The sequence below is a fragment of the Calliphora vicina genome, chromosome 3, assembly GCF_958450345.1.
Source record: "Calliphora vicina chromosome 3, idCalVici1.1, whole genome shotgun sequence".
Taxonomy (NCBI): Eukaryota; Metazoa; Arthropoda; class Insecta; order Diptera; family Calliphoridae; genus Calliphora; species Calliphora vicina.
This window is the reverse complement of record NC_088782.1, coordinates 57363276-57387281: the sequence shown is the minus strand read 5'-3', so window position 1 is coordinate 57387281 and position 24006 is coordinate 57363276. Positions and strand designations below refer to the sequence as shown.

Below are 24006 nucleotides of genomic sequence, written 5' to 3'. Positions count from 1 at the left end.
ACTTTGTTGTATAAATTTAAATAAATAAAGATTTGTTACAAATTTTAAACTACTAAACTGCTTTTATTTGCAATCAAAAGTATCCGGTTTATTTAAGGGAAATAAACCACAGTTTTTAAAAGGTAAAAACTTAACAATAAATTCTTTACATTATTAACTATCAATATAAAGTAGAGTAAGCCACCTTTTGGTATTCAAAAGAAGATGGAGCTGATAAGATCGTTGTTGCACATACATAGCATAATATAACAAGTTACCCCTACAGTTAAGTAAATAGTTTGGGGTTACACCACTTTTGCGCCTAATTTACACCACAAAGCCTAATTTATAAAAATTTTTAAATGCAATAACATGTTTTTTTGTGAATCTTTTTAAATAAAACATTTAATGTTTTTTATTTTTTTGAGAGAAACAATGGATTTGTTATTGAGAAATCAACAATTCCCAAAAATGGGATTAAATATTTAGATTTATGGCTCTATTGGCGGTACCGGGGCAGGTTTTAATTTTTCGAAAGCAGCTATTGGATTAGAGAAACTTTAGTCTAAAGTTGAAATTTAATAGGTAAAAAAACAGATAAAAACAAGTAAGAGAGCCAAATTATAACGAAAATTTAATTTTTTTAATTGCTTTTCAATAGTTTTTTATTTTTTTTAAAAAAAGTTTTTAAAATTTTGTACTAATTTTTTTTTTTGGAATAGGATTGTAGGTCCAACTTACTATAGCCTTATACATATACATCGTTGCAATGGACTTAAAAATATCTATCATTAGATATCCATATTGTCTATATTAATGACTTAGTAATCCAGATATAGATCAAAAATAGGCCAAAAATCGAGGTTGTCCCGGGTTTTTCTTATATCTCAGCCATTTGTGGTCCGATTTTAAATAGCAACCGAGCCGGACTAATTCCCGATATATTGATGTATGAGTCATGTATGTAAGTTATTTGGGGGCTACGGAAAGTTGATTTCAACATACAGATGGACAGATGGACAGACGGACATGGCTATATCGTCTTCGCTATCTATAACAATCCAGAATATATATACTTTGTGGGGTCGCAAATGAAAAATGTAGAAATTACAAACAGAATGACAAACTTATATAGATATATCCTTGCCACTCATGGTGAAGGGTATAAAAATGGGTCTACTTCGAAAGGCTCTGAATCTCGTAATGTTATTTTTCAGAAAATTATAAATTCATTATTAACTTTTAATAATTTTAATGTCCAAATTCAAAACTTAAGCTAAACTCTTCTATAACCATAGCAAATTTTATTAAAATCGGACTATACTTTTAGAAGTTAGAATTTCATTTCCACTTTTTTTAAGTGCCTCAGCTTTGCGTCGTCAATTCTTAAACTCGAATACTGCTCTGTCACGCCTATGTAAATTTCATGTCAATCGGATAAACCAGTTATAAATGGCAGATTTATTTCCAAAATATTTTGATTCTTCCCCACTGTGCAGTACAAACTTATTGTATAAAATCAATCAATAAACGACCGCATGTTGCAAAGTTCAATGAGCGGTTAAGTGGTTAACAGCATGCATTGATTTTTAACCACATCATCATCATCACCTTTAACTTTTAACATTTTACAGCACAAATGGGGGTATATAATTGAAAAGAAACCAACCGTTTTATCTGAGTTAAAAGCAAAAAAAAATCTGTTGATTTGCCTTTTTTAAATTAATTTTTAAAACATTTTTTAGTATTTCCCTCTTAGATATTATTTAGTATATAAATACATAAACATATATTATATACAACTTATAATGTATGTAAATTTATATATATTTATTGTAAATGTACAAACATTTATAAAACTGTGTCTGTAAATAATTTATGTAGATAATACCAGCATACAGTGAAGTGCAAAATTTAGCTTGTTAAACACTATTGGCTTCACAAGATTTTTAGAATAAGAACTGTAACAAAACCAGCATAATTTCTAATAAATTCATTCCTACTGTTTCCTTCTACACTTTAGAAAGCCATAAATCAAACAACCAGGCCAACACAGAAAAACATTTGCTGTATTTTATTTAAGTTTATATGTAAACTTATTTGTCATCATAAAAAAACTCTACTAAATAAACAAATTTAAGGACTAAAGTTTTATTTTGCCTTCAATATTAATACTTGACAATATGTCATCTTACTTAAACCAGCCAGACAAACAATCGAGTTTTCTTTTTTCCCAGTTTCCCAGAAAATAAGAAATTCACCAAAAAAAATTAAATAAATTCAGAAGAAAAAAAACGGAAAAATAAAGTATTTCAGCTGTATTTATTTATTTTCCACATTACGAGGACAATACTGTCAGGACGACATGATTAAGTGTTGATAAGGGAAACAAATAAAAATAAGAATACAAGGGTTCCACTTATCAACACTAAATCATGCAGCATGTTGAGACTTGTAGGGTGTGAAGGACCATATAAATCATATTGACTGAGTCAACAAAAAACAATTTTGTGGAATTTTGAAATTTGAAAATAATGTTATTGAATGAAATTATGGAATTTTTTATAAACATGTTATTCACAACTAGGATTGTTATTTGAATAACAATTATTCGAATAATCGAACAAAAAATATATATTTTATTCGAATAAATAATAAATGAAAAATTCCAAATATTGAAAAATTTGTCATTTGACCTTCACGATTTAAGGGTTAACGTTTTCCGATTTTAGTAAAAGTTTCAGAGTATATTTAGAATTATCTGGACTATAATATTCTCAATAGGTTTTACTTAAAATTCATAAGGGTAACGAAATAGAGCTCATTGGCCTAAAAATTCCCAAATAATTGGTTTTTCTCGAAAATTTCAAAATTTCAATCGCAGGTACGGAAAAACTATAAGAGATATTTTCATAATTTTTTTCACATTTGTATTCCCTATTATATTCTTAATAAATCCCAATGAGATGATCAAAAAATTCTGAAATTTGTTTAACAAAATTTTTAAAAATTTGAAAATGGAGTTTTGAAACTGCCGTTAAAAAATTTAATTTTTTTTGTTCATACCTAAGAATAGGTTAACGGTATCCTACGATGACAAAAACTCATATACAAGTAAATATGGACATATTTTAAGTAAAAATTAGCTTTTATTTTAATATTTATCAAAATATGTTAATTTTGTTCCTACCTTTCTTGTTCTAGTTGCCTAAGACACGTTAATGGCCTGGCGAATTTTTCATAACTTTAACATTTTTTGACCAATTTCTGTTTTTTATATCTCATTAGAACGACAATTACGTACACATTTCGATTCTTTTAAATTAAATTGCAAAAGTAATTTTTTAATGGCAAAATTTTTACAAAAACTGAAAAAAATGCATTTTTCCCCTTGTATATGCATCTCAAAACTTCAGAGGGCTTGCCGATTTACCTAAAATCGGCCAAAATCCAACTTTCGTTTATTAAGGGCCACCCTAATATATACTTTATAGGATTGGAAAATTATATTGTGGAAATTAAAAACGGAATGACAAACTTATATATACCCTTCTCACGAAGGTGAAGGGCATAATAAGGTCTCAATGTTTCCAACTAAAATGAAAGTTTAGTTTGTTTGAGGGGACAATTTCTCAAAAATTTTTGTACTGGCGTCAGTATTTCGTGAGTTGGATCAACGGATAAGAAGGACATTTTTATGATTTTTTTTTTTTAATATTTCTCACAAAGAAAACATATGAAATATTGGTATCAAATGAAAGGCCTTTGGTAGGCAAATTCAATGCTGTATCAAATATTTTGTGTAAGTTAAAAAATATTCGAATTTTTTTAAAAATTCAATTTAGTTCCAATTTTATTTTTTGAATTTTTTGAAACCTAATTTATTCCCGATCTGATGTTACCTTTAAGAAACGATATCTTAAAATTAATTAAACTTTAATTTTAATTGAGAACATCTACAAAATTTTATTTTGGGACATCCTAATGTATGGTAATTGTTGCTCAGTGGCAAGTTGTTGGAAATCTGACACCTTTTCCTTGCAATTTCCTTCTTCCTTTTTGTGAGAAAAGGAAGTGGTTGTTAATTAATATTCTTTATTTACTATATACGCGCATTTACTGCATATCATTATCTTTTTTTCTTTTCTTCCTCTTCCTCAGTATTTAAGCCTGTGCTTAAAATATGTTTTTATATCACTTATAGTTTTTGGAATGCTTAAAATATTTATTAAGAAAACATTTAAAAAAACAAAAAAAACACTGAGTAAATGAGCAAAATCATTTTGCTTTTAAAATTACAATAATTTATTTTCGTAAGTGATATTCAGAAGCGCTCCTTATATGGGAGCTATGAGCAGTTAGGGAGCGATCATCATGAAATTAGGACGAATTCTATGCCGATACCAACATTTTTAAGAGATTCATGCACGTTAAAGTGATTTACGGAAGTGGGCCTTATATGGGAGCTATGACTTATTATGGACCGATCACCATATACATATATTTTAATTTCCAACGCTTAATTCAATCGCTAAAAAATGGGTTCTTAAATTAAAAATTTTGTTAAAAATGGCATTAATTTTAAAATATTTTCAGAAGCCAGAATTATTCTGAATAAAATAAGCCATCTTTCAGTTAAATTAATTGTCAAATGTCAAAGTTGAGGTTGTTTATCAGAAAAGGGAAATTTAAATTTAGACGTACAATCGTCGTGGGTACTATTAAACTACTATTATCCGCAGTACTCCGTTTGTAATTTCTTTAATTTGCGACTCCATAAGTTATATAAATTCTGGATCGTTATTAAAAGCCCAGTCGATATTGCGATATACATACGTCTTTATTTAAAAATAACTTTCCGAAGTTCACAAAAAACTGACGAACATAAATAGGTCGATTAATGGCTGAGTTAGGATCATCGAAATATTTTTCAGACACCATACTAAATTCTATCAGCCCAATTATGAAAAAAAAATTCCGCGGGAGTTTGTTCCCCGGGAGTTTTTTTCTCATTGAAATTGAATAGGAAAAATGAGAAAAGGGAAAAAACTCCCGCGGAATTTCTATTCATAATTGGGCTGTATATAAACATAGAATCATAATATGTCAATATGGATCTTCCTGTTTATTATCCAACACCTGATAACAAATTCACAAATATACCGAATTGATCAGACTATGACCTTCAGTTCATCTAAATATTCGCTAATGGACCAAGGTGACATGAAAGTGTCCAATGTGATATCTATTCAGACCTCATGAATTTTAGACTGTCCCTCTGGCTATCGGATTATGGTAGCGCGATAAATCAAAATATCTAACCGAAATTATCGCTATAAATGTAGAAACGGAATACCGAGTGTCTCTGGAGGGGATAGTGAGACATTCATCAGTTACCCTTCCTTGATATGTATTCATTGATGGAAACCGCAGAGCTGATGCACTTGCAAATGTCGGCATTATTCTAGCTTTGTGGGGTAAACAACTGATTTCATAAACTTTATGGCATTGCCAAATAAATACGTAAAGGAGAAAGAGCCCTCCAGAAAAACCTGTCATAATACGGATGTGCAGTCGATCTAAATGTAGTAAATCCCATCTAAGAAACCTTAGAATCACTCATTAGGTACACAAGCTCAAAGGTTTTTGTAGAACGTACAATGACAAAGAATATGAAACTTGCAATGCCGAATAAGAATAAGAAACGACAACAGAGTATATTCTCTGTCATTTTCACCATTTACCTAGGTTGAAGAAGCATGCTCCAATAGCCTAGCAATCAATGTGAGGATTCCGGGTTCGATTCCCGCCAAAGACTCTGGGTGTATCTACAGACAAGCAAAAAGTTTCCCAGTTTGTGTTTGTTTAAAAAAACTTTATTACTTTTTAAAAAACTTTATTACTCGATCAAGCAATTTTTTTTTAAGCAGTTGCGGTGACCACTTAGTTCAGTATTCATATTGGATTTTCAATTAAATGTGAACAAATATGTCGACGTTATCGAATAGGAACGATTACTAAACAAAACAAAATAATAAAAAAGTACAATATATCTTTTAACCCTAAAGTGAGGGTAGTAAAATAATAATTGACATGTACCTCGAAAACTAGACGTGATGGATACCACATATGTTTCATTCCAGCTAACAGTTAAGAGGGTACCAAAATCGTGTAACGCATTGCTATCTTCCGACTATTCTCCTGTTATAGTGTTTTTCGTGCTCCCTGATCTTGAAAGAAAAGCAAAGTCGACAAAAACTAGAAATTTGTTTGGCTCTAGCAACGCAATTGAAGTTCGGTTGCCATCCATAATCGACCCATAAGTTCATTCAAAATGACACTTTAATAAATTAAACCATCGATAAGCGAATATTTTCTCACCAAATATAAGACTTTCAAAGCATTTTTTATTGTAGAATCTAGTAATAACAAAATTTCTTCAACTGCTTCTCGTAACTGGTTCCAACGTGATCATTTTGGGTTAAAATTACTAACGAACTACTAGCAGGAAGTGGTTTCGAAAGAGACCAAGAGCTTGCAAAATCATTGAGCAGCAATATCAAAATGTTTACGAGCAGCAGGATTCATCCAAAAGCAGGGAAATTTGATATCATATGAATTAAAGCCGAGAGACCTTAAAATACGATTTTGCATTTCCGAAATGATGCTTGAACGCTATAAAAGAAAAATTGATTCATTACGATAACTAGAAGCATATGAGATCGCATGTGAAGCCCAGCCAATTTTGTTTTGGTCGTTGGAGAACGCTCTCTCTGGGATATGCTTCACTTTGGAACATTGCTAACAATGGCCAATACTTTAAATAAATTTATATTTTACAAATGTTTCAAAATAAAAGCTAAAAATTAAAAAAAAAAAAAAAAAAAAAAAAAACTGCATTTTTAAGTCATACAAACCACAAGTCATTTGCAATTGAAAAGTCAAAAGTTTAACTTTATATAGAATATTCTGAAAGTGTCAAAAACTTAAAATTTGCAACAAAAAACCTCTTAATGAAACTAATTTCAGTAAAACATTCTCAAAGCAAAACAACTTTATTTAAAACTTTAAAACTATTTTTTATTTTTATTTATAACGGCACTCTTAAGTACTTAAACATAAATATCGTTTGCTTAGTGTGCAAACAAGCTAAGTCCACTTATTATAAAGATTGAGATAAAAAAAAGTTTAAATTTTTTTGTCAAAATTGCAAAAATATATAATAGCACCGAACTTGTTTCAATTATTAGTTAATTTATTTAATTTTAACAAAAAAAACTAAAATTTTTTTAAAGAAATATTAGATCATATCTCGACTAATGGCTTTTGAGAGCAATTTTATTGACAAAAGAGTCTTTAAACCAAACAACAGAAAAAATGTTCTCAAGTGCCTAAAAATTACGTATAAGTCTCCAATGTACTTCTTCTTAACTGTAATGGTCGAGGTATCGTCCATTAGAAGAGCGGCCAACTGGCTGAGATACTGCAGCATACCTGATAGGGATATTCGTATTTATACTGACAGTAAAGCTGCAATTAAATCCCTGATAGGTGTTTATATAACATCAATTATAGTCCATAGGAAAGCCGAACATCCTTAAATGAAATTGCGTGTTATTACGAGGATGATATGGACTGAGTTGCACTGTAAATATACATCGTATCTACTTGGTATATAACGATTACGACTTAGCAATATGGTGGACACTGCTCTTTTGGTACCCATGCTGCACAGTCGGGCATAATCGAAATTTTTTGGAAATAAATCTGGCATTTCTAAACGGCTGGTCCGATCGAAATAAAATTTAACGTGGACATAGCCAAGGAGTATTCGATTTTAAGTTATTAAAATGGGCCCTACAAATGCTCCAGGGTTCCTTCGACATACATACATACATGTAAAATTTTTAAACACGTGCCATTTTTTTATTTCCCTTAGGGCTGGGAAAATGCTTTGGGGATAAATAGGAAACATATCAAGGTTCTAAAGCTGCTTTCTGTTTTCTGATCCCAGCTTTGGGATTTTAAAACATGTGGCCCAATGTTGAAATTTTAATAAAAAAATAGGTAAGTTTCCGAAGGACGTAAGGCCGACATATTAAAAAAATAGAACATATTTTTATACCAAAATGTTCTCCATAAAGATACCTTTCAGAAAAACATAAAATTGTTATATGTTCTTAAATAATGTTTTTTTTATAATAAAAAAAGAGTTATGTCACTTTTTCGCCCAAAAAACAACAAAAATCTACTTTTATTTTTGGATTCATAATCGATATTGCTCTGAAATCTTTTGTATATTTTTGGTAATTAGTTGTCTAACTAATGACTCCATTTGGTCTAAAACTACGCCCTATTTTTTTAAAAAAGTGGACCAAGGTATAGAAAAATTTTAAAATTTAAATTTTTAAATGCCTATAACTCGGAAATTATAAGAGATAAATAGTACAACCAAGCATTTTCAAGATCTAGTCGACCGCTTTCCAAAAGTATAAAATCGGAATTGAAATCGGAAGGGGAACAAAAAATTGGCAAGAATTTAAAAATTGTACATGTCGAAGGTACCCTAGTTTGAGCTCCCATAGCGCCGCCCTTGGAGCATTTGTAGGGCCCATTTTAATAACTTAAACTGGGATACTCATTGGCTATGCCCACGTCAAATTTTATTCCGATCGGACCAGCCGACATGCCAGATTTATTTCCAAAAAAATTTCGATTCTGCCCCACTGCGTACTGCAAGACTTGGACTACCTCACTCTGATTTATGTAGGAGTTATGAAAATGAGGAGAAGGAAGAGACCACTTTAAACATCTATTGCAATTGTCCGATATTGGGTGATCTGTGTGCCAGGTTTTTAGAGAAATGCTCCTTGAGCAACCTCTCCGAATTATCTGCGAAGGAATTAAGATGCTAGATGCCTGTATTAAGAAAAGCAGGTGGTTAGTAAGACCCCGGATCTATCGCCCTTTAAATGCTCGTCTAACTTCTATCTATAAGTTCTTTTATAAACTCTACTTTTACTTAACTTATTGCCCACCCTCTTCTTTTATTCCTCGCTCTTCTTTATTATCTTCTTTTTCAGGTAACACAAAGGGAACATTGAAATGGACATAAGACGGAAATCTTTGGACGGCTGCCTGTGAACCTAACCTAACCTATCATTATAAATCCTAACAAATAAGTAATTAAAGTGCATTAACAGATCTAAAAATATTTAAAATAAAAGATTTTAGAACGTTTTTTGTGTTCCTGTAAAATTTGTTAAAATGAACTTATCACGTTTGTGCACTCAGCTAACGATATGTATAAACACATGTTTACATTAGGTTGGACCCGTTTGTGTGGAGGAAAATAAGTGGTCCCAATGTTCCCAACTAAAATTAAAGTTTAGTTGGTTTGAGGAGACCATTTAATCTGTATGAAAACTTAAAATTTTTGCAAAAAACTTAAAACTTTTGAATAGTTTTGAATTTACAGGATCATTTTGGATATGGCATTGAAGGAGCCTTTAAAAGACCTTTCACATGATACCAATATTTCATATGTTTCCTTTGAGAGAAATATGAAAAAAAAAATAATAAAAACCTTAAAAAGGATATTTTTATCCTTTGATCCAGCCCATAAAGTCCTGAACCCAGAACATAACTTTTGATAAAAGGTGTCTTAGAATGAATTAAACTTTTATTTTAGTTGAGAACATTCACAACATATATGATGTATACATACATATACACATTTATATACTCACACAGATATATACTTACATACTTATTTATATACATAAATATACATAGAAAATGTACATATATTTTCCTACAACTACAAACTTTTGTTAATTTGTACTAAACGGATTTGAAATTTAAGTCTTTAACATCATTATGAAAGCAAGACATTTTCCTGTTTAACTGTTCTTCTTCTGTGTAACTTTGTGTCCGTTTCCATTCTACTATTTTACTTAAAGCTGAATAAATAATTTGAATTTGATATTGACATCAACGAACACAAGTTGCACAAAGATACTTGTGCCTTTTTGTTTAAAGTCTTGTATTAAGTATTATGTACAACAAAAGTTTCATATTGCTTTAAGGATACTTTTGTCCTTTCTTCTTTGGTTGACTCTAATAAAGATAGGGATTATATTTAGTTTTTGTTTTTTTTTTTTGGCTGGTTTTTGGTTCTGTTTTCTTTGATTTGTTTCTGGTTTCCTTTATGAACATAGATCCTCTACAGAGTCTGCTTGCAAAAGTATACGATGTTCATTTTTTTTCTTGGGTATTTTCGTCTTGCCACGTCTATTTGCAACGCCATCCTCCTCGTCCATCATGCGTAGTATGGTGGTCTAAGTTTGGTTGGAAGAAAGGGAAAAGGAAATATAAAATACAATTAAATTTCAATTAAAGAAATGTTTGTTTAAGTATAAGTCTTTTATATGCATTCGTATAAAATCTATCTTAAGTCGACTTAAGTTAAATGCTATTTAATAAAAGTTTACAGTAAGACTTAAAGAATTGGGAGGATACAAACATTTTTCGACAAGACATCGGATCTTACCCCTTCCAAATTTGTTAAAACTTGGTACAACTTTTTTATGGTCATAAACAATTTGGAATTGAACATGTTTCAATTCCGTTACAGAGTACAAATTTTATATATGAATGTTGTAAAACTAACTAAATTTCAATTGTTTATATTGTTACGTTTTTACCGTTTAAAAATTTATTTTCTTTAAAAAAACCGTATTCTTTAAATTGAAAATAAAAGTAATCAGTAGTTTAAAAATTTATTATTGTAAATTTATACAATTTAAATAGTCACTCACTTTTTAAACACACTTTATAATTTACAAAAATACACTGGTAAAACAGTTCATGTTAACCTAACAGTGCCTACGATATACTCACTACTCTGTAACTCACTGTTAATATTTATACACACAGTGCCATCTTCTAGTAGTTTCATGATTTATCTATTTCATTTTGTTTCCACAATGATCACTTTGAGCTTTTAGCAGCTTTAATGTTAATGTTAGCAGCTTTAACAGTTAATGTTGTCATACTTAAAAACAATTTTAATAACATCGTGTTATCAACATTGTTAATAATTGGAAGTTTCAGCTGATGGAAATGTTTATAAGCATGGTGAATGTTGAAAGCAACCGTTACAGAAGATTTGTCTCATACAAAACTCAGAGTGAGACCATGAATGGATGGCGAGATAATAAACATTTAGTAAACATATCGATGGACTATATATTCAAAATCCTCTATCTTAGAAAACGCAAGTTTTCAGCTTAATATAGTGTAAACAACAAAGTTTTTATTTTGGTTCGAAGATGTCAAAGCGTCATATGCGGGAAGTTTTGCTTTATTTCTTTAATTTGAAAATAAGTGCCGCTGAAGCACACCGAATGAATGCTCACCAAAGCTTATTGTGATTGTGTTCCATCAATTTCAACGTGGTAGAGATGGTTTGATTTATTCAGAAGTGATGATTTTCACAAAAAAAAACAAAGATAGCCCAAGCCATCCAAAACAGTTAGAAAAGCAAGAATTGAAGGCATCACTTCATGAAGGTTGTTGTCAAACTCAATAGGAGCTTTAAAATCATTGGCAGCTACTCAAGCAGCAATTTCAAAACATTAGCAAGCAGCAGGATTCATCCAAAAGCAGGGAAATTGTATACAATACGAATTGAATCTGAAAGACATTTAAAGACGAGTTTGTATGTCTGAAATGCTTCTTGAACGCTATAAAAGAAAATCCTTATTGCACCAATTCATTACTTGCGATGAAAAATTTATCCATTACAATAACCCGAAGTGTAAGAAATCGTATGTGAAGCCCGGAAAATCTGCCGAATCGACACCAAAGCCAAATATCCATGGCTCTAAGGTAATTATTTGTATTTGGTGGGAGCAAGAGGGCTGCTGAAATCTGAACAGACCATCACAGGCAACCTATACCAAACGCGAGCATTTGCCGAAAACCGCTTAGAATATGCGGCCAGATTAGTGTTTATAAAAAACCGAATTTTTAAAAAACCGGTTTGTCGGTTAACCGAAAATTGGCCTTTTTTAAAAAGCCGGTTTTTCGGTTAACCGACATCGAAAAAACCGGTTAAACCGGTTAACCGTCATATATGTGTAAAAACATAAAATGTCCTATAAAGTATACACAGCTTTAAAATTTGTAGTTTTTAGTTGTCAGGAATGGTTAATATAAATAACTATGAATATACAAAAGTGCTAAGTCCATTTTGTTTTGTAAAAATTTCAAAATTATTATCTCAGTCTAATGGAATTGAGTATAAATATTTTACTAGCTATATGATACTTGTTTTAATTATTGGTTTATTCATTAAATTTCAAACCAAAAAATGTAAATCAATTTTTTAATTAAATATTTGATAATTTTGAAATTTATTATCACCTCGACTTTCTGATATGAAACAGAAAATGTTACAAGTCCCAAAAAAGGACCTATAATATGCAAACGCACTTCTTCTTACTGTTTAGAATCATTGAAATTCTTAAAAATATCAATCTAAGGGCCATTATTACAACTTGCCGTTATAGTTAAAGTGACCTTAAGGGTACCTTTTTCTATTGCTTAAAGTTACCTTTAACTATAACGGCAAGTTGGAATAATGGCTCTAAATAGGTTTGTATTGTAAGTCATTAGTTTAGGTTTCAAATCAGAACAATAATGTGTGTACAATGAATATAAAAAATGCACAAAACCATGAGATTTCTTAAGTTTAGACCTACATTTTAAAAACCGGTTAACCGAGTGATAAAAACCGGATAAACCGGTTAACCGAAAATCAACATTTCAAATTAACCGGTTCGCAAAAAACCGAGATTTCGAAGAAAAACCGGTTTTTCGGTTAACCGGTTAACCGGTTTATAAACATAGGCCAGATAGATATTGACTTGAAATTTTTTTCGTAAGACCAAAAATTAACTTATCTGAACAAAAGATATTAGTTCGCAAATATTGTTCCTAATATTTGCAATTCTGTTAAAATGTTGATACAAATTTTAGATTTGTAAACTCAATAAATATGTAATATGTAATAAAATCTATATTTATTAACAAAACTCAATGAAGTTTTCAACGTTTTTTTTTTAATTTGTCATTCTAAATAACGAAGTGTAAAAAAAACTTGTCAAAAGGTCAAAGGGAATCCTGCAATTTCTGAAAATTGGAGCGAAAATCCCAAAAATTGTATTTTTTACAATTTAGCCCATAGAGTCCAGATTTCATTCGGAGCTGGGAAAATACTTTGGGGTAAATAGGGAACACATCAAGATTTTCAAGGCTGGTTTCGGTTGTCTGATCCCAGCCTTGGAATTTTAGAACATGTGGCCCAAAGTTGAAATTTTAATAAAAAAAAAATAGGTCAAATTCTAAAGGGCGACATATTCGAAAAATAGGATATATTTTTCACACCAAAATGTTCTCCGTAAAAATACCTTACAGAAAAACATAAAATTGTTATATGTTCTTAAAGAAAGTTTTTTTTATAAAAAAGAGTAATGTTACCTTTTCGCCCAAAAAACAGCAAAAATCTACTATTTTTTTAATTTTTAAATTGATTATTTTTGGATATATGTATAATCGATATTGCTCTGAAATCTTTTGTATATTAATTTAGTTGTCTAATTAACACAAAAAATTCCGAGCCTATAACTCGGAAATTATAAGAGATAAATAGACGAGTGCTTTCCAAAAATACAAAAACCATTGAAAAACGGATGGGAAACAAAAAAATGGCACGTGTTTACAAATTTTACATTTCGAAGGTACCCTAGTTTGAGCTACCATAGCGCCGCCCCTATATAATTTGTAGGGCCCCGAATATTATTCGAATATTATTTGTTTCGATCGCTGCAGAACGCTCTCTTTGGTACAGAGTAACCGATATTGGCTTAATTCGTTCTTGACCTCAAAAGATGAGCAGTTCTTTTGGATCGGAATCCATCTATTGGCAGAATGATAGGAAAAGGTCATAGCTAATGATGCATCATTAGCTATGACCTTTTCCTATCATTGATGGCCAATACTTTAAATAAATATATATTGTAAAAATGTTTCAAAACAACACATTTTTAAGTCATACACCCAATATATTTGACAAACATACCTTAAATTAACATAAAATATAACAAGTAACTTAAATAGTTTTAAATTTCATAGTGTTGTGCATCTATATAATATATCAAACTATGATTATCGACTTAAGTTATTTTCATTTGCTGTCACAGAGACTTTTATTCGCGTAGTTTACCCAGGAGTTCTGGATAAGTGTCCCTAACTATTAATTTTACATATCATTAGGATCACCACTAGTTACAGAAGCTATGTGGCTATGATGTGGTTGTCCTAGGTTGTCCACTTATTGGCAAATGATTCTCCAATAGATTACTTCTGGTGCATTAAAAACTACATTTTAAGGTGCTGTACAAGAACAAAATTTAAAGTGACTTCACTCTAGACTTCTTTACACTTAGATACATTTAAGTAACAATTGCCATCACGCTAGTTACCTGTGATGTATAAAGTAACCAATTGATTTATCTTTGCATTACAACAAGCACATTGGAGTCAAATGAACCATAAATATATCAATTGGAGTCAGCCAAGTGACCAGACATTAGTGAAAATTACTGTCTAAAAGGGATATATTGACTACTTAAGTAGTCAAGTAAAACTGCTGGGTAATGCCAAAGTAATTTCAAACATAATGCATATGAATAGTAAGATCTTAAAAGCTTCTCATTTAATTTAAGTTTTAAAATACATTGTGATGCATTTACTTTAATGGCATGTTGAAATGAAATAACAGCATGAGTCTTATATGTTCAATTAATTGAAATTTCATTAGATCTACTTAAGTTCAAATCGCTTTTAGTTTATTTAAATCTTTAAAATATTCAATTTATGTATTTAAATCAACTTAAATGCGATTTAAATTCAATCATAAATACAGCTAAAGCTGACACAACACATAAGTACTATTTTAAATCACATTTAAATTCAGTTTAATTAATCTGTCATTTAAATATATATTTATTGTACTTATTAATATGTAGAAGTATTTTCAGCACACAGTGGTAAAAGAAGACACAATTTCCTATAGGTGGATATATCTTATATTTTCTACTAGTCAAAGTAATGGATTGAAAATATACAACACGCTGGTAATGCAGTGAAAAAAATTACAAAACGGCAAGATTCTGCAAATTTCCTGTATGTTGATGATTTTGAATCTATTAATTTAACGAGTTGAAAAGACAAATGAAGGAAATCTAATTTCCAAAAAATTTAAAAAAAAAATGCCAATAACTCGAAATTCACTTTTTTTCAATTTCTCCTCAAGTCGGTAGGTTGATAACAATGACTGCACAGTGGTTCAGAAAATTTTTTTGGAAATAATTCGGTATCTCGGTAACTATTGGAGATATTGTTACGAAATTTCAATGGCACAGTGGTTTAGAATCTTTTTTTTTTTAAATAATTCGGTATCTCGGGAACTATTGGAGATATTGTTACGAAATTTCAATGGCACAGTGGTTTAGAATCTTTTTTTTTTTGGAAATAATTCGGTATCTCGGGAACTATTGGAGATATTGTTACGAAATTTCACATGGTTGGAGTTGAGGTGTTTTCGAGTTTTTTTCAATTGTTCAGGTTCTTAGCATTAATGGGGACCAGTGCGTAGCCCCTCAAATTTGGTCACCTCGGGTATCAATTTAAAAAAAAATCGTCAAAAATCCATTTATGATCTGATTGAGCTAAAATTTTAAACATAAATAGTACTTGAGAAAATCTAAAAAATACGATTACATGTGTAGGTTATCTCTATTAGTTGAAGAGATATTCAGGTTTATTTAATTATTTTTTTTAATTTTGCTGGATCTTTTTATGGTTTTTTAGCTATGGCGGGCCTACGGAGGGTCAAAATTTATTTATAAAATATCAGCTATATTGGCAATACAATTCTAAATTAAATAAAAATAACTTGCTAACAGTTATCTCATCCCTATAAAAAGATATACGCATCCAATGTTGAAATATGTAAAAAAGCCGTATTTTTCGTTTTTTCCCCAAAAGGTCCATATATTTTTTATTCTGTAGAAAAAAATTTAATTCGGGACTATATTAAATTTTTTTATGATCCAGAAAGATAACTTAATGCAAAAGCGTGTAAAGTAAAATTTGGCTCACTTAAGCGGACAGAACATCCCCTAGACTTATCCAAACTTGGCCAATTTAAAAAAAATTTTTGGTTTGAGTAAAAAATTCTAAAAAGGAAAAGCACCGATCTACGAAAATGGTACCTATTTGTATAATCCTATATGTTTCTTAAATACTTACAAAGTTTTTTTTTACTATCACAAGGTAAATAACGTCACAGTAGGCACTTTTCTAAAAAAAACTCAGTTTTTGGAACACATTTTCCCCGTTTTAGGAATTTCGGTATTTGAAAATAAAAAATGTCAAAAATTCTAATGCTATTGATTTAAGGACATTTTAGTCTATATAAGTTCCAAATTTTGTTATGATATCTTTAACCGTTAAAATTTTACATTAATTCAAATTTTATATTTTTCTTCGTGAAAAATCACCATATTATAATTTGTTTAGTTTTTAAGGTAAATGACGTCCCAAAAATGTATAAAATTATTTAATTTTACTAAAATATCAATCTTCAAGTCCTAAGGTTTTCACCAATATCAAATACTTATATAAAAAGCTTTTATTTAATCCTAAGAAGTTACACAAACCTTTCCCCCTTTGACAAATTGGAACTTTTTTTCATATATAGCATGCAGATCTGGGGCGTGTTATGTCAGCTTAAGTAAACCAAATTTTATCTTTCCGGTTCATTGTAAAAATTGTATATAGTCCCGAAAAAAATTTTTTCTACAAAAGAAAAAATACGGCCCTTTTCACAGTTCCAACTCTGGATGCGTATAGCTTTTTATAGGGACGAGATCACTGTTAGCAAGTTTTTTATTTGATTTTGAATTTTATCGCCAACTAGCTGAAGCCGGTCCGCGTTGCTGGCCTTTAGAAAACATCTGTTTTATATTGCATCTCGATCTCGATTTTAATATACAGTGTCGGAAAAAGTCGGTAATCCAACCTTCAATATTAATACATGTGGTGGCATTTCGGCTGGTTCCAATGAATTCAAAAATTAAGTAGGACTTGTTCTTCGTTCATTACTGTGTCAATCGATTTGTATTTCATTGTTTCGCCAGACACTTTCTATTGTAATTGGTCATCGAGCTTGTTAACATAATTTTTTTGCTTAAAAGTAGATTTCATATGGAAATTTCTTATTCATGCACCTAATATGCAAGAGTAAACAAAATTGTTTATCACAGACCGAAAATCCAAAATCTGACTATACACTGTTACCGAAAAGACTTTTCTGAAGATTCCGTGAAAATTTTATCAAAATCAGTCCAGCCATTTTTGAGTACATACGGAATATACACACACACATCCATTTTTATGAAATATATGGCATTAGCGATATAATGTAAAAATTAGATTTTTACACGCCCCTCCGCCCACAGACCGAATATTAAAAATCTGACTATACAGTGTTACCCTGTGGACTATTCTGAAGATTCCCTGAAAATTTCATCAAAACCGGTCCAGCGGTTTTTTATACATATAGATGGCATTAGCGGTATAATGTAAAAATTTGATTTTGCCACACCCCTCCGCCCACAGACCGAAAATCATAAATCTGACTTTATGGTGTTACCCGCTAGGATATTCTGAAGATTTCCCGAAAATTTCATTAACATCGGTCTAGCCGTTTTTGAGTTCATTCGGAACATACATCCATTTTTATATATATAGATGAAAAATGTTTGTATGAGAAAATTCGAAAATCTTCTTTACGAAATCACCGAATTGACCTAATGTAGTATTTTAGGTGTCCAAAACCATATTCAGAAAATTTCCTTTCCAATGATACCAGTTTGGAGCTAATCGGTTGGATGGTCTCAGAGTCTATAACGGACATAGGTAGAAACATTTTTTGTATTTTATATATATAGATTAGAGTGACAATCAGTTGTATGGAAAATAATTTTTGTTAAAATTTTGAAGAGTGCCGGGTGGAATATTGTGACACTAGGCCTAAAAGTTAAGTACTGAAAATTTGAGCCAAATCGGTCAACGATTTCTGGACGCGCTTCGAGGTCAAAGTTCAGATTTATGCAAAATTTTATTATTTATATGGAATAAATAGGTGAAACTCGTTAAATTTCTGCATTGTTTTCTAGAAATGTATAGATTTATTTATATTAATGAATATTACATTAAAAAACTTTTTGGAAGTTAACCCTGCATCTCCTTTGGGTCAAAATGACCCAAAAACTGTATTATCGCCAAAATTCGGAAAAAAAGCAAATTTTTCAGATATTTTAAAAATTTTGCTATTAAATAAATACTTTTGCAATTGAATGTAAAAGAATCGAAATGTGTACGTAATTATCGTTGTAATGAGATATAAATGACAAAATTTGATTAAAAAATGTTAAAGTTATTACAAATTCGCCAGACCATTAACGTTTCTCAGGCCACTTGAACAAAAAATTTAGGAAAAAAAATTAACATATTTCGAGAAAAATTAAAATAAAAGCTAATTTTTATTTAAAATATATCCGTATTTACTTGTGTATGAGTTTTTGTCTACATAGGATACCGTTAACCTATTCGCAGGTATGGCCAAAAAAAATTATTTTTTTTAACGGCTGTTTCAAATCACCATTTTCAAATTTTTAAAAATTTTGTTAAACAAATTTCAGAATTTTTTGATCATCACATTGTTATACTTTCCTCAAGTTTCATTAAAATCGGCCCAAAAATATATAACATTTCGCTATCTTATCTTTAGAAATTCCAAATATTGAAAAATTTGACCTTTGACCTTCACGATTTAAGGTTATCGTTTTCCGATTTTAGTAAAACTTTCAGACCATATTTAAAATTACAAGACCTATAATATTATGGATAGGTTTTACTTAAAATTTATAACATTAAGGAAATTGGGCTCATTCACCTAAATATGGACAAAAAATTAATTTTTCTTGAAAATCGCAAAATTTAAATCGCAGGTACGGAAAAACTGTAAGAGGTATTGACATAATTTTTTCATATTTTTATTCCCTATTTTGATCTCAATAAATCCCAATGTGATGATCAAAAAATTCTGAAATTTGTTTAACAAAATTTTTAAAAATTTGAAAATGGTGATTTGAAACAGCCGCTAAAAAAAATATTTTTTTTTGGCCATACCTGCGAATAGGTTAACGGTATCCTACGAAGACAAAAACTCATACACAAGTAAATATGGATATATTTTAAATAAAAATTAGCTTTTATTTTAATTTTTCTCGGAATATGTTAATTTTTTCCTAAATTTTTTGTTCAAGTGGCCTGAAACACGTTAATGGTCTGGCGAATTTGTAATAACTTTAACATTTTTTAACCAAATTTTGTCATTTATATCTCATTACAACGATAATTACGTACACATTTCGATTCTTTTACATTCAATTGCAAAAGTATTTATTTAATAGCAAAATTTTTAAAATATCTGAAAAATTTGCATTTTTTCCGAATTTTGGCGATAATACAGTTTTTGGGTCATTTTGACCCAAAGGAGATGCAGGGTTAACTTCCAAAAAAAAATTTGTAATGTAATATTCATTAAAATAAATAAATCTATACATTTCTAGAAAACAATGCAGAAATTAAACAAGTTCCACCTATTTATTCCATATAAATAGTATAATTTTGGATATATCTGAACTTTGACCTCGATGCGCGTCCAGAAATCGTTGCCCGATTTGGCTCAAATTTTCAGCACTTAACATTTAGGCCTAGTGTCACAATATTCCACCCGGCACTCTTTGAAATCTATGAAAAAAAAATCGGCTGTCACTCTAATATAGATAGATATAGCTGACCTCCAAAAAGCAAAATTAAAAAAAATAAATCAATAAACCTGAATATCTCTTCAACTAATAGAGATAATCTACACATGCAGATCTTCGCAAGAACTATTTATATTTCAGCTCATTCGGATCTTAAAAAAAAGTTTCTAAACCACTGTGCACTGTGTGACATTTTTACATAAATATCAACAGTATAGAAATACACATAAATATTTTATATTCTATAGAAATAAACCACCACAATTTTAAATAACTCAACATATTTTATAACTACACAACATTGTTACATTTTATTAAATGGAAAATTCCATTTAAAACTTTATTTAATTAAAAACAAAAGAAAAATAAAATAAAATTCAGTAAATATAAACACCCAATATAAGTAGTTAATTGCAAAACTCACCTGATCCGAACAATCCATTGGTGCCACAGAAATATCACGTACAGCACGAAATTTACCGCAATTATTTATATGCTCGTTTTCCAGTCGAAAATAATTCCAAATGAAACGACGAAACACTTCCAAAGGACTCAGTAATGTTACCATGACATCGCCCTCCATATAACCGGCTTCAATTAAACTCATCGACACTGTCCAGGCAAAACGCAATATTAAATCCTCCACTATGCCGAAATAGTAAAACCACTGTCAATGAATAATGAAAACGAAACAGAAAATAAAACACATGAATTTAAATCCCGAAAAACATTGAAATTTTTAAAGTAAAAAAAAATAGAAAGAAATTTATATTTAAGTGTCACACAAATGGAAAAACAATTGCGAATCTAAAACTCACAAGTGCTTGAAATTACAGCAAGGAAAGTAGGTCATTTAAAGAGTTTTTCTTTTCTGCGAAAATTTAGTTAAATTTGCAGAAAATAATCCAATATCAGTAGTTTATTGCTAAAGTTATCATTATTATTAAATTAAATACAAGTTTGTTGTTCATATAACTTTGGTTTTATTAACAAAATAATATAAAAGAAAAAGTTTATGAAAGAAAATGCGAAAAACGTGGCAATTTCATCATACTCTTTATCAAAGTATTTAAGTGCGATTGTTTGACCATGTTCATTGAGGAAGTAAATAGTTTTACAACATTTCTATTTTATTATATAAGTTTTATGTATATCGGGGGGTGGGCATCTGCGGCCCTTCAATAATATTAGCTTAGTTCTTAATAAATCAATATATGTTAGAGCAACATACAATGCTCAGTAGGGGAAATTAAAAAAAAAGTGTAATTAAAATCTGTAACTTCTAAACGGGTCTATCCGTTAAACTAAAACTATCCATTATTATATAGGAGGCCCATTATTATAGAGGAGTCTAAATTTTGAATTTGGACTTTTAACACAAAGGGCCTCAAAGGCACAAATTGGGGAATATCGGTTATATTTATACCCTACACAACCATAGTTGGTGTATTGAGTTTGTGCAGATGTTTGTAACATCCACCTTAAAGTATACCGAGCGACTCAGAATCGCTTTCTGAGTCTAAATAACAATGTCCGTCCCATCATTTTTGAAGGTATTTCAATAAAATTTTGCACATGTATTACCTTCGGAAAAAAGACGAAGCCTATACTGGTAGATATCGGTCCATTAGTTAACCTAGCCCCATACAAATTTCCTCCCGAAATAGGACTTTATCGGTCATAAATGCGTGATTTATATAGATATACACACAAATCTTGCCACAAATTAGTTTAAAGATTTTGTGCGGGTCGATTCATAATTATAAGGGCCACTATTGAAAATCAATTTAACGACCGGTCCATAATTGATCATAGCTCCCATATAAGGCCACATTTATATTTTTCTCAAAGGCAACATTTTGGGAAGTACTATTAAAGAAAAATAATTTCAAAATTTTCATTACTGGGAGGGTCAGAGCTATCCGAATTAGACCTATTTTTTATGTAAATTTCAGATTTTAGAAGTACCACGGAATCATCACATCTACGGAAGGTACCATCTAAAGTTCAGGATACCTCAGGATTCCTATTGAAATTTTACGAAAAGTAGCATCAAAATGTTGGAATTGTTTATGGGCATATACAATAGTTAAGCTCTCCTGAATTAAAATTATCGTAAAAATATTTGCATTCCGGGGATATTACGCTTTTAAAATCTTGTAAATTTGTTTATTTTATTATAAACATAAAAACAAACAAATTTGCGATATCTCGGAAATGTTTTAGTCAATTTAAAATATTTGGTCAGATTTCATGAGCATGACCAAATTAGTAAAAAAAAAACAATTTAGATAACTATATTCGGCTGTGCCGAAACAAATAAAGAAGTGGCCACTTAAAATCCGGACGGATTAAAACAAGCATAACTTTTAAATGAAACAACGTATGTTAACATTGTATACATCAAATTAAAGGTAAATTATTAAGCTTTAAAAAATATATAACTGCAGGTTTAGTCTTTATTTCGAATATATTTTCTGGCCTTTCTTTTTATGCCTCCTATTAATAGCTGCACAACTTTACTTCCCACTTCTACCGTTATTCCAGCATATTTATTCCACTTTGTTCTCATCAAAATCTGGTTATTTACTGTACCTGCACTCTTTTTTAATTTACATTTAACAATTCTCCAATATATCTCGATTGGACGAAGATTTGGGCAATTTGTTTAATTGATGTGTTTTGCTATAACATCAATATTATTCTCATTATACCACTTCATAGTTGTATTGGAGTAATGACAACTTGTCATTGAGTAATGACAACTTGACTAAAACTTTGTATCAGATGTGTGATGTCTTATAAATGACAACAATCGCTTTTCCAAACTATCTTTTTATATATAATTCTGAAAATTCTTTAAAAACATTTCTGAAAATCTTGACTCTTCTAACAGCAGCTGCGGATTGCCTGCCAAATTAATATTTTTGTTCAATTTTACGTATTCATATTTAAAGACAACACAACCTCGAGCTGCCGAGATGTAAAATTTCTGACCTGATATCTGCCAAAAATAAGATTTTGGGTTTCTTTTAACACGATAAAGTCGGATCTTCTAGATATGTGTGCACAATTTTATCACTAGCTTCTTTTTCCATTGTGTCTACACTTTTTAAAACTAAACATAATGACTTGCAATTCATTGTAGAAAAGCGGTAGATTTGTTGTTGTAAACATATGTAAATCTTTTTCCATTTTGATAACTGGGAGCTTTGTTATGATTACTACAGTGCGTACGGATTTTAAGTGGCCACTTCTTTAGTAGTCTGACGGGGAACGGTCTGGACAATAAAGTGGGTGAGGCAGAAAGTTCCCAACTACTTCTCTCTAAATACTTTGTAACAGGTATTGCAAAATGTTGCCAAGCGTTGTCATTATGGAATATTACGGTTTCATGTATGGCCGCATATTCTTCAAATGAATCAGTTGCGTTCTGTACAGATTGCCTTTGATGATCTGGCCAGATTTCAGCAGATCATAAGAGATAGGACACTTTTGCTCACAGCAATTACAGATAATTACCTTAGCGCCATTGATATTTGGCTTTGGTACTGATTCGGCTAGTTGGCCGGGCTTCTAGCTTCGGATTATCGTAATGGATCCATTTTTCATCGCAAGTAATGATTCGGTTCAAAAATGATTTTCTTTTATAGCGTTCAAGCAGCATTTCCCTGCTTTTGGATAAATCCTGTTTCTCGCAAACATCTTGAAATTGCTGCCTGAGTAGCTCCCAATGATTTTGCAAGCTCTTACAACAATCTCCAATTCGTGGTCTCCAAACTTTTTTGGCTGGCCTGAGCGATCTATGTCTTCCGTGTCAAAATAACCACTTCTGAACAAAGTTTTTATTCCTTCGAGAAAGAAATGGATGTGGGGTAACATAATAATTGAATATGACATAAGATGATTCTACTATTAACTGTGATATAGAATCGGAAATTCTTCCGGCTCGGTTAGTATTAAAAATCGACCACAGCGGTTCACAAATGGCTGAGATATAAGGGGGAATATACCAGGCCAACCTCAATTTTTTAACTATTTTTTATCTATATCTGGATTA

General features: G+C 30.5%; 1 protein-coding gene across 1 annotated transcript in view; it reads right to left on the bottom strand.

The window, feature by feature from the left end:
* Positions 1-9643: 9643 nt before the first annotated feature.
* PXo (P[[i]]-sensitive XPR1 orthologue) overlaps positions 9644-24006 on the bottom strand; it is a 49764-nt gene continuing 35401 nt past the window's right edge. Inside the window, exons 5-6 of the mRNA XM_065505178.1 lie at positions 20371-20613; positions 9644-10319 (exon numbers count right to left, since the gene is read on the bottom strand). Coding sequence (XP_065361250.1) covers positions 10188-10319; positions 20371-20613 — 375 coding nt within the window. The 3' untranslated portion in view covers positions 9644-10187. The remainder of the gene's footprint in view (positions 10320-20370; positions 20614-24006) is intronic.